This window comes from Dryobates pubescens, chromosome 16, assembly GCF_014839835.1.
Source record: "Dryobates pubescens isolate bDryPub1 chromosome 16, bDryPub1.pri, whole genome shotgun sequence".
NCBI lineage: Eukaryota > Metazoa > Chordata > Aves > Piciformes > Picidae > Dryobates > Dryobates pubescens.
The window spans coordinates 7,390,391-7,402,397 of record NC_071627.1 but is presented as its reverse complement, the minus strand read 5'-3'; the positions used below and the strand labels follow the sequence as shown (position 1 = coordinate 7,402,397).

Below are 12,007 nucleotides of genomic sequence, written 5' to 3'. Positions count from 1 at the left end.
AATACTTTCCTTTTGGAAACATCATTTGGTACTTCATGGAGCTCCCATCTCCCAGTTTAACCTCTTAGCATCCAGGAACGTCTGTGTCTGAGCCTACTGGACCTTGCTGAGGCCCCTGCAGCTCTCTCCTGCCCCAGGCATTGCAGAAGACAGCCACACTGTAGATCACATCCCTTGCCATGCCCCCCAGGTGCCTCTGCAGGGAAAAACTGATCAGGCATGTGGAAAATCTGTGGATAGTGGCTGCATCCTGCTCCAGCTTGGCAGGGTGGAGGATGCATTTGTGAATGGAAACTGTGTTTTTAGGGCTTTTTCTGTCTGGCACTGGTTGAAAGGGTTAAGATGACTCATGGAGGGTTGCATAAACCTGCTTCCCAAAAGGAATTTATAGCATTCCTGCTGTGGTCTAGCACAGAGGGCTGCCAGGGAATGTATATACTTTTTATGTACATATATATATACACATCATCAGGATTCAGAGCCAGGAGTGTGCAGCACAAGAACTGCCACGAGCCTGTCTGCTGCTTTCTTGAGCTGAAGTAAGTTTGCATCATCAGTTGGAGCCTGGAGATCAAGAGGGTTTTAAGCTTCATGTTTTCAATAGCATAGAACTGGCCTCTCCTCTCTTTAGCTGCCTGGTATTTCTGAGGAGAGTTTTAGACAAATATGTAAGGAAGGAGGTTGGAGTGAGGTGGGGGTTGGTCTCTTCTCCCAAACTGCCAGCAAATAGAACAAAAGGAAATTGCCTCAAGCTGGGCCAGGGGAGGTTTGGGTTGGAGGTGAGGAACAATTTCTTTGCTGCAAGAATGGTGAGGGATTGGAACAGGCTGTCCAGGGGGGGTGGTGGAATCACCATCCCTGGAGGTGTTAAAAACAAGCTGTGGACATGGCACTCTGGGTAGAAGGTTGGACCTGATGCTCATAGAGGCCTTTCATTTCCTATCAAGCCTGTTTTAAGAAGTCTGGGGTTTGGGGGGGGTTTGTTGTTGCTGTTTGGGGGTTTTGTTGAGGTTTTGGGGTTTATTTAAAAAAGCAGTTCAAGTTGAGTTGTCTTCATTTCCCACTGCAGAGCTGAAGGGAAGGCTTGGTCACCTCCTGTCCTGGAAGATGGCAAGGCTCAAGCCTATCGGATCAACATTGAGCCAGACCCACAGGTAGGACAGCAGCAGCCCTGCATGCAGCCTGCTCTTCCAGCTTGCTTTCCTGGAGAGGAGATCTGTCTCTGGAGTCTGAGAAGGCCTCTGTTCTCCCTGCAGCCTTCTCAGAGGCTGAGGAGTGGCTTTAAACATCATGCTAGGCTTTTCCCATGCAGGTCTTGCTTGTGCTTTCCTCAAGCTGGTAAAGCCCAGGTTGCTGTCGTGTACCAGATCCCTGACCTGGTCTGGCTCAAACCCAGCTCTGTAATGTCCTCCACCCGAGTCAGGCTTCGCTGAAGCAGCTTGGTGGCAGGAGGAGGTTGAGCAGCACCAAGGGCCCCTCCTGCCCCAGCACCCAGCCCTGGACCCTCCTCAAAGCCAGTGACCAGGCTCGTGGTCAGCATTACTTTTAATGGAGCTGTTGAGAGCTTCCTGAAGGGTGCTGCCCAGTGTCTGCCCTTCCAGGAGCACAGCATGCCCAAGGTCTTTTTGCACCTGCCTTGGCCAACCTACCTCTGCCTTAGCTGCCTCTGGAATCCACCACCCCCTCCTGAGGCCATGGTGGTGATTCACTCCACGTACTGGTGGATGACTTTCTTTGTAATGGGCTCTTCTTCTTCTCTCTCACTCATTTCTCTTCCTTCTCTCTGCTTTGCAGCTTGGCTCTTCCCTCTGTCTTCAGTTCTCTTCCATAAACTCTCCTGCCTGCACACTACCTGCCTTCCTTCCCTTCCCACCCCATGGTCTTCAGGAGCTGGGACAAGGGCAGTGCCATCTCCAGCAGCAGCCTCCTATCAGGAGGTGGATGGAGCTGAACAGATTCATCTTTCTTAACCATCTCTTGACTAATAGCTTGTTAGCAAAGTCAGAGATGACTCTTGGTCTCCTTTGGCTTCTGAAAGCAAAGAGGAACAGTGTCTTGCTCCTCCCTTCCTGCCTCTGACTTCCCTGACTTTTGGGCTTTGGATGTGCTGATCCCTGCTGACTGCTGGAAAGGTGTCTGAGGAATAAAGAGGAGATCACAAGGAGGGGATGGGGCAGGAGGGAGCTCCTGCTGTCTTGCTGCTTCTCAGGTGGGTGCTGAGTTGATGAGTATGCTGCAGGCTTTCTCAGGGCACACAGGATGATGGATGGCAGGACTGAAGCCTGCTGAGACTTCTCACTGCTGCAGGTTGGCCAGCCTCTCCCAGAAGAGGAACAGCTGAGCTGCCCACAAGCTATGGAAAAACAGAAGTGCATCAGTCCAAGAAAACTCCTGTGGTGGCCACAGCAATGTGGGACCACTGTGTGCTGGTGCTGAACATTCAGCTGTTGCTCATGTGGTTTCCTTCCCCACAGAGGTGGTTTGTGTCAAGGGCTGCTTCATGAAAGCTTTTTCTCCAGTGCTTGTAAAGTGGATGCCTGCAGATGCTGCTGGCTTAGTTCTCCTGCTCCTTCCTGGAGGTGGTCCTTTGAGTGTCCTGGCAAGAGGCTTGAGGTCCCTTACAGCCATCCCAAGACGTGCAAGCGTGGAAGAGGGTAGGGTGACACTATGAGGAGTGATGTTGGCCTAATTTCCCTTCAGGGAGGAGTGAGGAGAGAGCACTGGCAACAGAGGCTCCATCAAATGGAGGTTGGAAGTAGATACCCAAACTGTTCTGTGATTCTATGAAATGATAGGGATGAAGGTGAGATTCTTCAAACCCCACAATGAGCACACTTGTATAGTCACAGCTCAGTCTGTTGGCCTTGGGTTCAAAGAGACCTTGTATAGCCTGGAAGAGGCTCAGGGGAGACTTTATTGCTGTCTACAACTACCTGAAGGGTGGTTGTAGCCAGGAGGGGGTTGGTCTCCCAGGCAACCAGCACCAGAACAAGAGGACACAGTCTCAAGCTGCACCAGGGGAAGTTTAGACTCAAGGTGAGGAGGAAGTTCTTCACAGAGAGAGTTGTTAGCCATTGGAATGTGCTGCCCAGGGAGGTGGTGGAGTCACCACCCCTGGAGGTGGTCAAGAGGGGAGTGGACGTGGCACTTGGTGCCATGGTCTAGTAGTCGTGAGGCCTTGGGTGACAGGTTGGACTCGATGATCTTTGAGGTCTTTTCCAACCTTATTGATTCTATGATTCTATGATCATCTAGTTCCAAACCCCCTGCCATGGGCAAGGACACCTCCCACTAGCCCAGATTGCTCAGAGTCCAACCTGGCCTTGAACATTTCCAGGGAGGGAACATCCACAACCTCCCTGGGCACCCTGTTGCAGCGTCTCACCACCCTCACTGTCAGTATGTTGCATTTCTGCCCAGGAACAGCGGGCAGAGAGGCTTGTAGCTGGGACTGCAGAATGGCACCGTCACACCCACCCATTCGTGGATCTGCTCATCTCTCCTGCTCTAACTGACAGAGCAGGGAGATCTGTGTGCTTGGGTTTTGAGTTCTGGCCATGTCTGCTTCATTACTCAATTACAGCAATCTTTTTTGACAGAGATTTTTTTCTTAATAGAATTTGATGTGCCCCAAACCCTCTGAAATATTAAATGAGGACCAAATGTGCAGCCGTCCCTCTGCCAGAGACAACATTTCTGAGGTTTAATGCAGATTGGATTTGAATCTGGCTATTAATGTCTGTTACATATGGAGCTTTTTAAGAATTAGGCAGCGACAGGCAATGCAATGAGGAGGGAGAGATGGATTTTCCTCAGGCCAGACCTGCACTGAAAATGTCTGAATCTGGGGGCTGTTTGCTGGGCAAAGCAGACATGGCTGTGGCAAGGCGCTGAGAGAAGCAGGTCCAGGCAGCAAATTTCTCTGGTGATCTCTTTTTCAGTGCCTGCATGCCCACATCTTCTTGCTTAGTGGCTTTTTGGGTTTCCCAGAGAGGAGGTGAAGCAGGCATCGCATTACAGTGTTCTCGCTGTGGTTGCACCCAAGATGTGCTGGTTGAGACTTCTCCCTGCTCAGACTAACTGTGCCTCGAGTGTAATTCATGCTGACTGCTCAGGACACGTGCCAGCAGCTGTCCTAACCCCTGCCTTGTTACAGATGTCCTTTGGCTTGCATGTTGCTGAGGGTGAAGAGCAGCACCCAAGAGTGCAGGCCCTTGCAGCAGGCATCCCATCCATGAGGAGCAGTGTTCCCAGGCCTGGCTGGAGTCTTCTGTGGAGCGATGCCATATGACCTCGGGCTGATTCATGCTGTTTTTACTCAGCTCCTGTAGCAAAGGCACTTATTAGATTGTGAGGGGAACAAAAAATAGACTCCTCATAAAGAAAGAGCTTGGCTCAAAACATGCATCCTTTAGGTGCACCTCCTCACATCTGGAAGAACACAATCTGCTTTGAAACAGGGAAAAGAATTCTGCTGGTATTCTGCCCTCAAATCACAAATCATAGACTCATGGAATAGGTTGGGTTGGAAGAGCCTCCAAAGGTCACCTAGTCCAACCCCCCTGCAGTCAGCAGGAACATTCTCCACTAGTCAGGATACCCAAAGCTTTGTCAAGCCTGACCATGAATATCTGCAAGGATGGGGCCTCAACTACCTCCCTGGGCAACCTGTTCCAGCATCCTCATGGTAATAAAACTTGTTCCTAACATCCAATCTAAATCTGCTCTTCTCTCATTTCAAACCATTGCCCCTCATCCCCAGGCCTTTGGAACCGGTCCCTCCGCAGCCTTCTGGTAGGTCCTGAGGTTTGGGTTAGTCCTTGAAAAGGGTTTTGAGAGTTTGACTGCAAGTGGCCTTTCCAGCAATGGGGAGCACATCTCTCTTCCTCCTCCAGGTTATACTCTATCAACCTTTTCTATCCTGCTAAGATCTCTTGAAAGTCTTTTGTGCTGTGCCTACAGCAATTCTTGCTAGAGGTCCTGAAAGTTGTGAGCAGAAGCAGAATGCCCAAATCTGTGATTTCTAGGAAAAGATGTGCTCTGTAATGACATTTATTTGATGCAATCTTTTTCTTGAAGGCAGCAAGGCTTGCAGTTATCCTCTGTGCAAGAGAACTTGGAAGGGATGGAGCAGCTGACCAGCTCTCCTCTCTTTCTGAATCTGCTGTGGTTTGTCAGTGGAGCTTTGTGGAAAACTCCTACTCAGAGGCCAGGAGTGTAACCAACCATCCTTATTAAAACCTTGATTAGTGCTGTGACTGCAGGGGAGAACTGTCCTCACCACTGAGGAAACTGGAAGTGGAGAGAGCTGCTCGGTCAAAGTCATAGAATCAGATTTGCTTGGAAAAGACCTTTAAGATCATGGAATCCAACCATTCTCTAACTCTACCAAGGCTGGTGCTAAACCATGGCCCTCAGCACCACATCTCTGTGGCTTTTCAACACCTCCAGGGGTGGGGATTCAACCAGCTCCCTGGGGAGCCTGTTCCAATGTTTGGAAACTCTTTCAGTGAAGAATTGTTTTCTCGTATCAGACCTGAACCGCTCCTGTTGCAACTTGAGGCCATTTCCTCTCATCCTGTCACTTGTTCTTTGGGAGAAAAGACCACCCCTCACCTGGCTCCAACCTCCTTTTCATGGAGCTGCAGAGAGCAATGAGTTCTCTCACCTCAGCCTCCTTTTCTCCAGGCTGAACAGCCTCAGTTCCCTCAGCTGCTCCTCAGAACATTTGTGCTCTAAACCCTTCACCAGCTTTGTCACCCTTCTCTGGACCCACTCCAGCACCACAGTGTCCTTCTGGGAGTGAGGACAATGAGCAGGAATAACTCTGGGCAGGATGCTCAGGAGTCATCTTCATGAAATAAGCTTTTTAAAAGGATAGACTATGGCTATCAGGTGGTTACAGCCTTTGTCTAACAGCAAGGGCCTAGAGAGGAGGACCCAAACTCAGTGCTATTGAAACTTGCATCCTAAATAATGAACTTAACTAAGGAAGGGCTGCATGTCTGTGAGTGTCAGTGGGACCCACAGAGATGTCACTGGGCAGCTCAGTGCTCTCCACAGTCATTAGACAAAGTCAGGATTCCCACCATGCAGCCATGACATCACCCTTGATGTGCTGAGTGATGTGCCACCTAAACATGAGCCAGCAGTGTGCCCAGGTGGCCAAGAAGGCAAATGGCATCGTGGCCTGCATTAGGAATAGTGTGGCCAGCAGGAGCAGGGAGGTCATTGTGCCCCTGGACTCTGCATTGGTTAGGCCACACCTTGAGTCCTGTGTCCAGTTCTGGGCCCCTCAGTTTAAGAAGGACATCGAGACATTTGAACATGTCCAGAGAAGGGCAACAAGGCTGGGGAGAGGCCTTGAGCACAGCCCTGTGAGGAGAGGCTGAGGGAGCTGGGGTTGTTTAGCCTGGAGAAGAGGAGGCTCAGGGGTGACCTCATTGCCCTCTACAACTACCTGAAGGGAGGTTGTAGCCAGGAAGGGGTTGGTCTCTTCTCCCAGGCAACCAGCACCAGAACAAGAGGACACAGTCTCAAGCTGTGCCAGGGGAAGTTTAGACTCGAGGTGAGGAGAAAGTTCTTCACCGAGTGAGTCGTTCATCATTGGGATGTGCTGCCCAGGGAGGTGGTGGAGTCACCATCCCTGGAGGTGTTCAAGAGGAGATTGGACGTGGCACTTGGTGCCATGGTCTAGTCATGAGGTCTGTGGTGACAGGTTGGACTCGATGATCCTCGAGGTCTCTTCCAACCTTAGTTATACTGTGATACTGTGAGTTCATCTTGCTTTTCCACTGGCTGCTTGGCCACTGTTGGCATCACTGTCCCTGGCCATCCCTTCCCAGGAGAGCAGGATCACCCATCCATCAGGTTCTGGAAGTCCCACATGTCTGCAGCTTCTAGTCAAAACACCAGCATGTGGTGCTAATAAAAGCAGAGGATGTTTGTCTCCTGGCCCGTTCCCATGCTGCCAGAACTGGCAGCTTTCTGCCTGAGGGGGGGAGGGGCTGGAAACGTGGGCTTTGGGCCATGGGGCAGAGCCGCAGCAGTGCTAATGGATGGTAGATCAAGTGTCTGGGTGTGAGAGCCCTTGCAGCAGGAATTCGATTGGCAGCACGGAGCTAGGGCTGGGATAGGATGTGAGTCCTCCAGACCTGGATGCTTGGCAAATGTGTGGGGTGGAAGGCTGGGTTTCCTCTGGCTGCCTGGAGAGGGAGAGGCACTTCCCACACTTCCCCATCCCCAGTGGAATGCCATCCCAGTGCCACCCGGTTGGGAGAGTGGCTCATGGTCCCTCCTGCCTTTGTCCTCCCTTTGTGCCCTGTGAGCAGCAGCATTTCCAGGCCAGCCAAGGGTTGAGCTCTGGGCAGTGGAGAAGGTTTGGTCTTTCTGTAGTGCCAGGGGCTGGGTTTGCTCATCACTTCAGGTTTCTCTCTCTAGTGTGCTGGTTTGTGCTTGACTCCAAGTTCTGAGTCTGCAGAGACCACATAGTGGTAGGGGTTGGAAGGAACCTCGTGAGATCATCTAGTCCAGGCCGCTGCTATTTATGTTACTTTGCTCTGCCTAAGATCAGGTACAAGGTGTGCAGCTTGTTATGGGAAAATACCAACCAGGATGGGGTTAGGAGGGGGAACTGGGGCAAACCTGAACCTAGCAGAGCTATTCAAGCAGTCTGAGCCAGGCAAAGCAAGAGACCCAAAGCCACGTGTGAGCCAGGCTGATGGACAAGGAAGGGGCCAGAGCTGCTCTGTTACATGTGGGATGGGCTCAGGTGTGTGTGGCTGCAAGACCAGTGTTGTGCTGGCTGGGCATGGGTGACCCTGCTTTGTGGAGCCTGGCTGATTACCTGCTTCTTCCCTTTGCATGTGTTCTTCAGGCAGTGTGGGATCTGCAGCATCAGAATGGCTTGGGTTGGAAGCGACCCTAAAGGTCACCTAGTTCCAGTCACCTACCGTTGGCAGGGACACCTTCCACTAGCCCAGGCTGCTCAGAGCCACATCCAACCTGGCCTTGAACACTTCCATGGAGGGAGCATCCATGACATCCCTGGGCAAGCTGTTCCAGTGTCTCACCACCCTCACTCTAAAGAATTTCTTCCTAATCTCCTGTCTAAACCTCCTCTCTTCCAGCTCAAAGCCATTGTCCCTCCTCCTGTCACTCTCAGTCCTTGTCAAAAGTCCCTCTCCAGCTCTCCTGTAGCCCCTTTCAGGTATTGGAAGGATGCTCTAAGGTCTCCCCAGAGCCTTCACTTCTCCAGGCTGAACAGCCCCAAATTCCTGTCCCCACAGGGGAGGTGCTCCAGCTTTCTTGTCATCTTCATAGCTTCCTCCGGACCCTCTCCAACAGTTCCATGTCCTTCTTGTATTGGGGGCCCCACAACTGGAAACAGTACTCTGGGTGGGGTCTTGAGAGCAGAGTAGAGGGGGAGCATCACCTCCTCGGTGGTGTTGAGGCAGAAGGAGGGGGGAAATGTCTGCCTCCCATTTTGGGGAGAACAAAGGATGAGCTAATGCCCTGGCTCACGTTCCCATGGCTGGGGAACACCCCCATGGTGTCTGAGGGCTTGATTTCAGAGCAGAAACATGCTGGATCCTGACGGCTGTCGTAAGCCACCTCAGCCTCCAGGCTGCAGGTCCTCAGGCAGCATCTCAGATGTCAGGGCTTAGTACACCACCAAAACCTGCTGACCTCATCCACTGGGTGAAGAGGTTACACAGAAGTGGGTTTGCCCTTGGGGTTACTTTATTTTGGCACGATACAACATGGAATCATTGGAAAATTCCCATCGTGGCCTCCCCCCAGATGGAATCATTTGAAAACAAAGGGATTTGCTCAGTGCCACTTCATGTGTTGATCTCCTGTAGCTGTAACTGCTGTGTGGAAACCCCTGGATCCCATAAATCAGCAGCTCTAAGTGAGCTTCAGTAATCCTGGTGTAGGAAAGAGGAGTGAGAAATCTGAAGAAGAAGGGGGGAAATAAAAGCATGGCAAGTTCAAAAGGGTGGTGGGGTTTGGTTTTGTCCTTCTGGCCAGGCAGCTTGAATAGTTTGCTCTCATCCAACGGTGCCTGGACTGGGCACTGGTGAGGCCACACCTCAAATCCTGGGTTCAGCTTTGGGCTACTCACTCCAAGAAGGACATTGAGGTGCTGGAGTGGGTCAGGAGAAGGGCTATGAGTCTGGTGAAAGATCTGGAGAACAGGGCTGGTGAGGAGCAGCTGAGGGAACTTAGCCTGGAGAATGGGAGGCTGAGGGAAGACCTTCAGGCTTGCTGCTGCTCCCTGAAAAGAGGCTGGAGACAAGTGGGAGTTGGTCTCTTCTCCCTAGAATCAAGTCATAAGATGAGAGGAAATGGCCTGAAACTGTGCCAGGGGAAGCTTAGGTTGGGTGTGAGGAACAATTCTGTCCCTGCCGGAGTGGTCAGGGATTGGAACAGGCTGCCCAGGGAGGTGGTGGAGGCACCATCCCTGGAGGTGTTCAAGAAAGCTGTGGCCATGACACTTGGGGACATGGTTTAGTTTAGTGGCCATGGTGGTGTTAGGTTGGGGTTGGGAACTGATGATCTTAGAAGCCTTTTCCAACCAAAATAATCCTATGAAGGTAAATAAGAGCTGTAGTGAAATAGAGACAGTGGGGGGGGATTTGGGACAGCGCAGAAAATGCTGCTGGGTGAAGAGTGAGCACAGGAATGCCCTGAGCTGTTCTGCTTGATAACATCAGTTTCAGTGATGATGACTGTTAACACAGGCAAGGGATCTGCCAGCTTGTGTGCTCACAGACACCAGGTGTTTGTCTGGGAGCACACGTGTATGGCACAGCATTCTGGTCCAAAGGGAAAAACAGCTGCCATGGGTCCCTTCCAAGCTGAGAGATTCCTTGATGCTGCTGTGGTCTTGCCTTGGTGCTCACTTCAGATGAAGGGATTGCTCTTTGTAGTCACTTGGGTGATCCCCTGGGATGAGAACGTGTGGAGACAGCTGGATGCAGGGTGCTGGGATACAGAGGAGGGGCAGTGCTGGGTGCACAGCAGGGGGATGCTGGATGTGAGTCAAGGGGTGCTGGGTGCAGGAAGGGGGATGTGGAGTGTGGGAGGGATGCTCACTGTGCTCCCCCTAACTCCTTACAGCCAGCAGACCAACATGGGGTGGATCAATGGGAGAAAGAGATAGGGTGAGGGCAGAGAGCAGCCCCCAAAGCTCTCTTGGGCAGGAGAGGTTTGGTAAATGGCAGCCTGGCTGTGTGGGGAGCTCAGGATGGCCAAGTTCACTGCCTGCTTCCATTCCCTGCAGCAGCTCAACCCTGCTATGAAGCGCTGGGATATTCCATGGGCACTGCCAGGGCTTGTTTGTGAGCAGGAAAGTCCAGGCTGGGTTTTTGACTCGAGCTGAGTTTTATCTTCATTATTAATGAGGAAAAGGAAAAATCTGGGGTATTCCAAAATGGGGAATCAACCCCATAGCTTTTGGTGGTGGTTTTTGTTGGTTGGTTTTTTTCTCTTGTGTACCTCACCCTGGCTTTTACAGAAAGAGATGTTTGGGTAAGCCACACTGATGAATTGGCATCTTTTTGGTTTGAATAAGTACCATTTCTGTAGTCTGAAGCTTTGCTTGTTGCCAGTGATGCCTTTTTTCCCCCCTCTCAGTTAGCTGCTAGTAGTGGTTATGGGAAGAAAATCAGAAAGTGTGATATGATAACACCTGGAAATGCAGCAATTCCCCAGCTGCGAGTGGAAGAGAAAGGCAGAAATGAAAAGGATGACATCAGGATGTTGCCTGTTAGGGTTCAGTGCCTGAGGTTAAGCCAAACACCAGATGGTGAGAAAAGTGATTTACTGGCAGCTTTCAGTGGTGCCACTGAAATGGGAACAGCAGCATCTTCCCTGGTGAATATTAGTGCTGTTCACACATGAAGCTGTGGCTTAGGACAGTGAGAGCTGGAGATACTCACACCTCCCTGAGCCTTAGCAGGGTTTGTGTTACTGCAATGCAGTTGCTGCTCCCACATGCAGGTGTGTTTATGTTGCCTGTGCAGAAGGGATTGGTCTGGACAGCTTGGCCTGAAGGTGCTTTGAAAATGCAGCCAGCATGGCCAATGCATTCCTTGGAATCTCAGCATGGTGGCAATTGGAAGGGACCTCTGGAGATCATCCACTCCAACCCCCCTGCTAGAGCAGGGACACCCACAGCAGCTTGCCCAGGATCACAATGGCCAGGGGGGATTGGAATCTCTCCAGGGAAGGATACTCCACAACCTCTGAGCAGCCTGCTCCAGCATCCTACAGCACGTAGTTTCTTTTGTTCTGATGGAATCTCCTGGCTTCCAGTTTGTGCCTGCTGCCCTTGTGCTGTCCCTAGGCACCAGTGACAAGAGTCTGGCCCCAGCCTCTTGTCCCCCACAGGTCCTTTATCTCTTGCTGAGCATTGCTCAGATCCCCTCTGGGGCTGCTCTTCTCCAGCTCAACAGCCCCAGGTCTCTCAGCTTTTGCTCTTCACAAACGTGCTCCAGGACCCCAGCATCTTCATAGCCTCCACTGGTCTCTCTCCAGTAGTTCCTTGTCACTCTTGAACTGAGGAGCCCAGAACTGGACATAATATTCCAGCTGTGGCCTCAAATACTCCAGATGTGACCTTAAGTTTAGCTGATTCTCAGCTTTCTTGCTTTCCTTTGTGAAGGTGGTTATAAACCCCATGGCTCTGTACAAAGCCCTCCTGTGTCTGCTTGTTGGACACCCCCCATGCCCTCTGCATGTTAAAGCCCTGCTCTCTGCGCTGGAGCAGGTGAGGTAAATGGAAACAAATTTTCATCTTCTTGCTGGGAACATTTTTTCATGGCTGTGGATATTTAAGAGGCTGCTGGGGAGCCAGGCAGCTCCAGGGATAGAGTTGTGGTGTTACAGCTCAAGTCTCTCTTTAGTTAAGTCATGTGAGGGTTGTGGCTCCTCCAGTGGGGGTGAAGATGTTTGTGGAGTTGCTGGGATCCAGCTGTTAGCAGAGCCTCACCAGAGGCCC

At 51.4% G+C, this 12,007-nt stretch overlaps 1 protein-coding gene across 1 annotated transcript in view; it reads left to right on the top strand.

Moving 5' to 3' along the window:
• The window catches only part of PDLIM4 (PDZ and LIM domain 4), a 67,868-nt gene that overhangs the window by 33,528 nt on the left and 22,333 nt on the right, over window positions 1–12,007 (top strand). Inside the window, exon 3 of the mRNA XM_009896906.2 lies at window positions 1,070–1,154. Coding sequence (XP_009895208.2) covers window positions 1,070–1,154 — 85 coding nt within the window. The remainder of the gene's footprint in view (window positions 1–1,069; window positions 1,155–12,007) is intronic.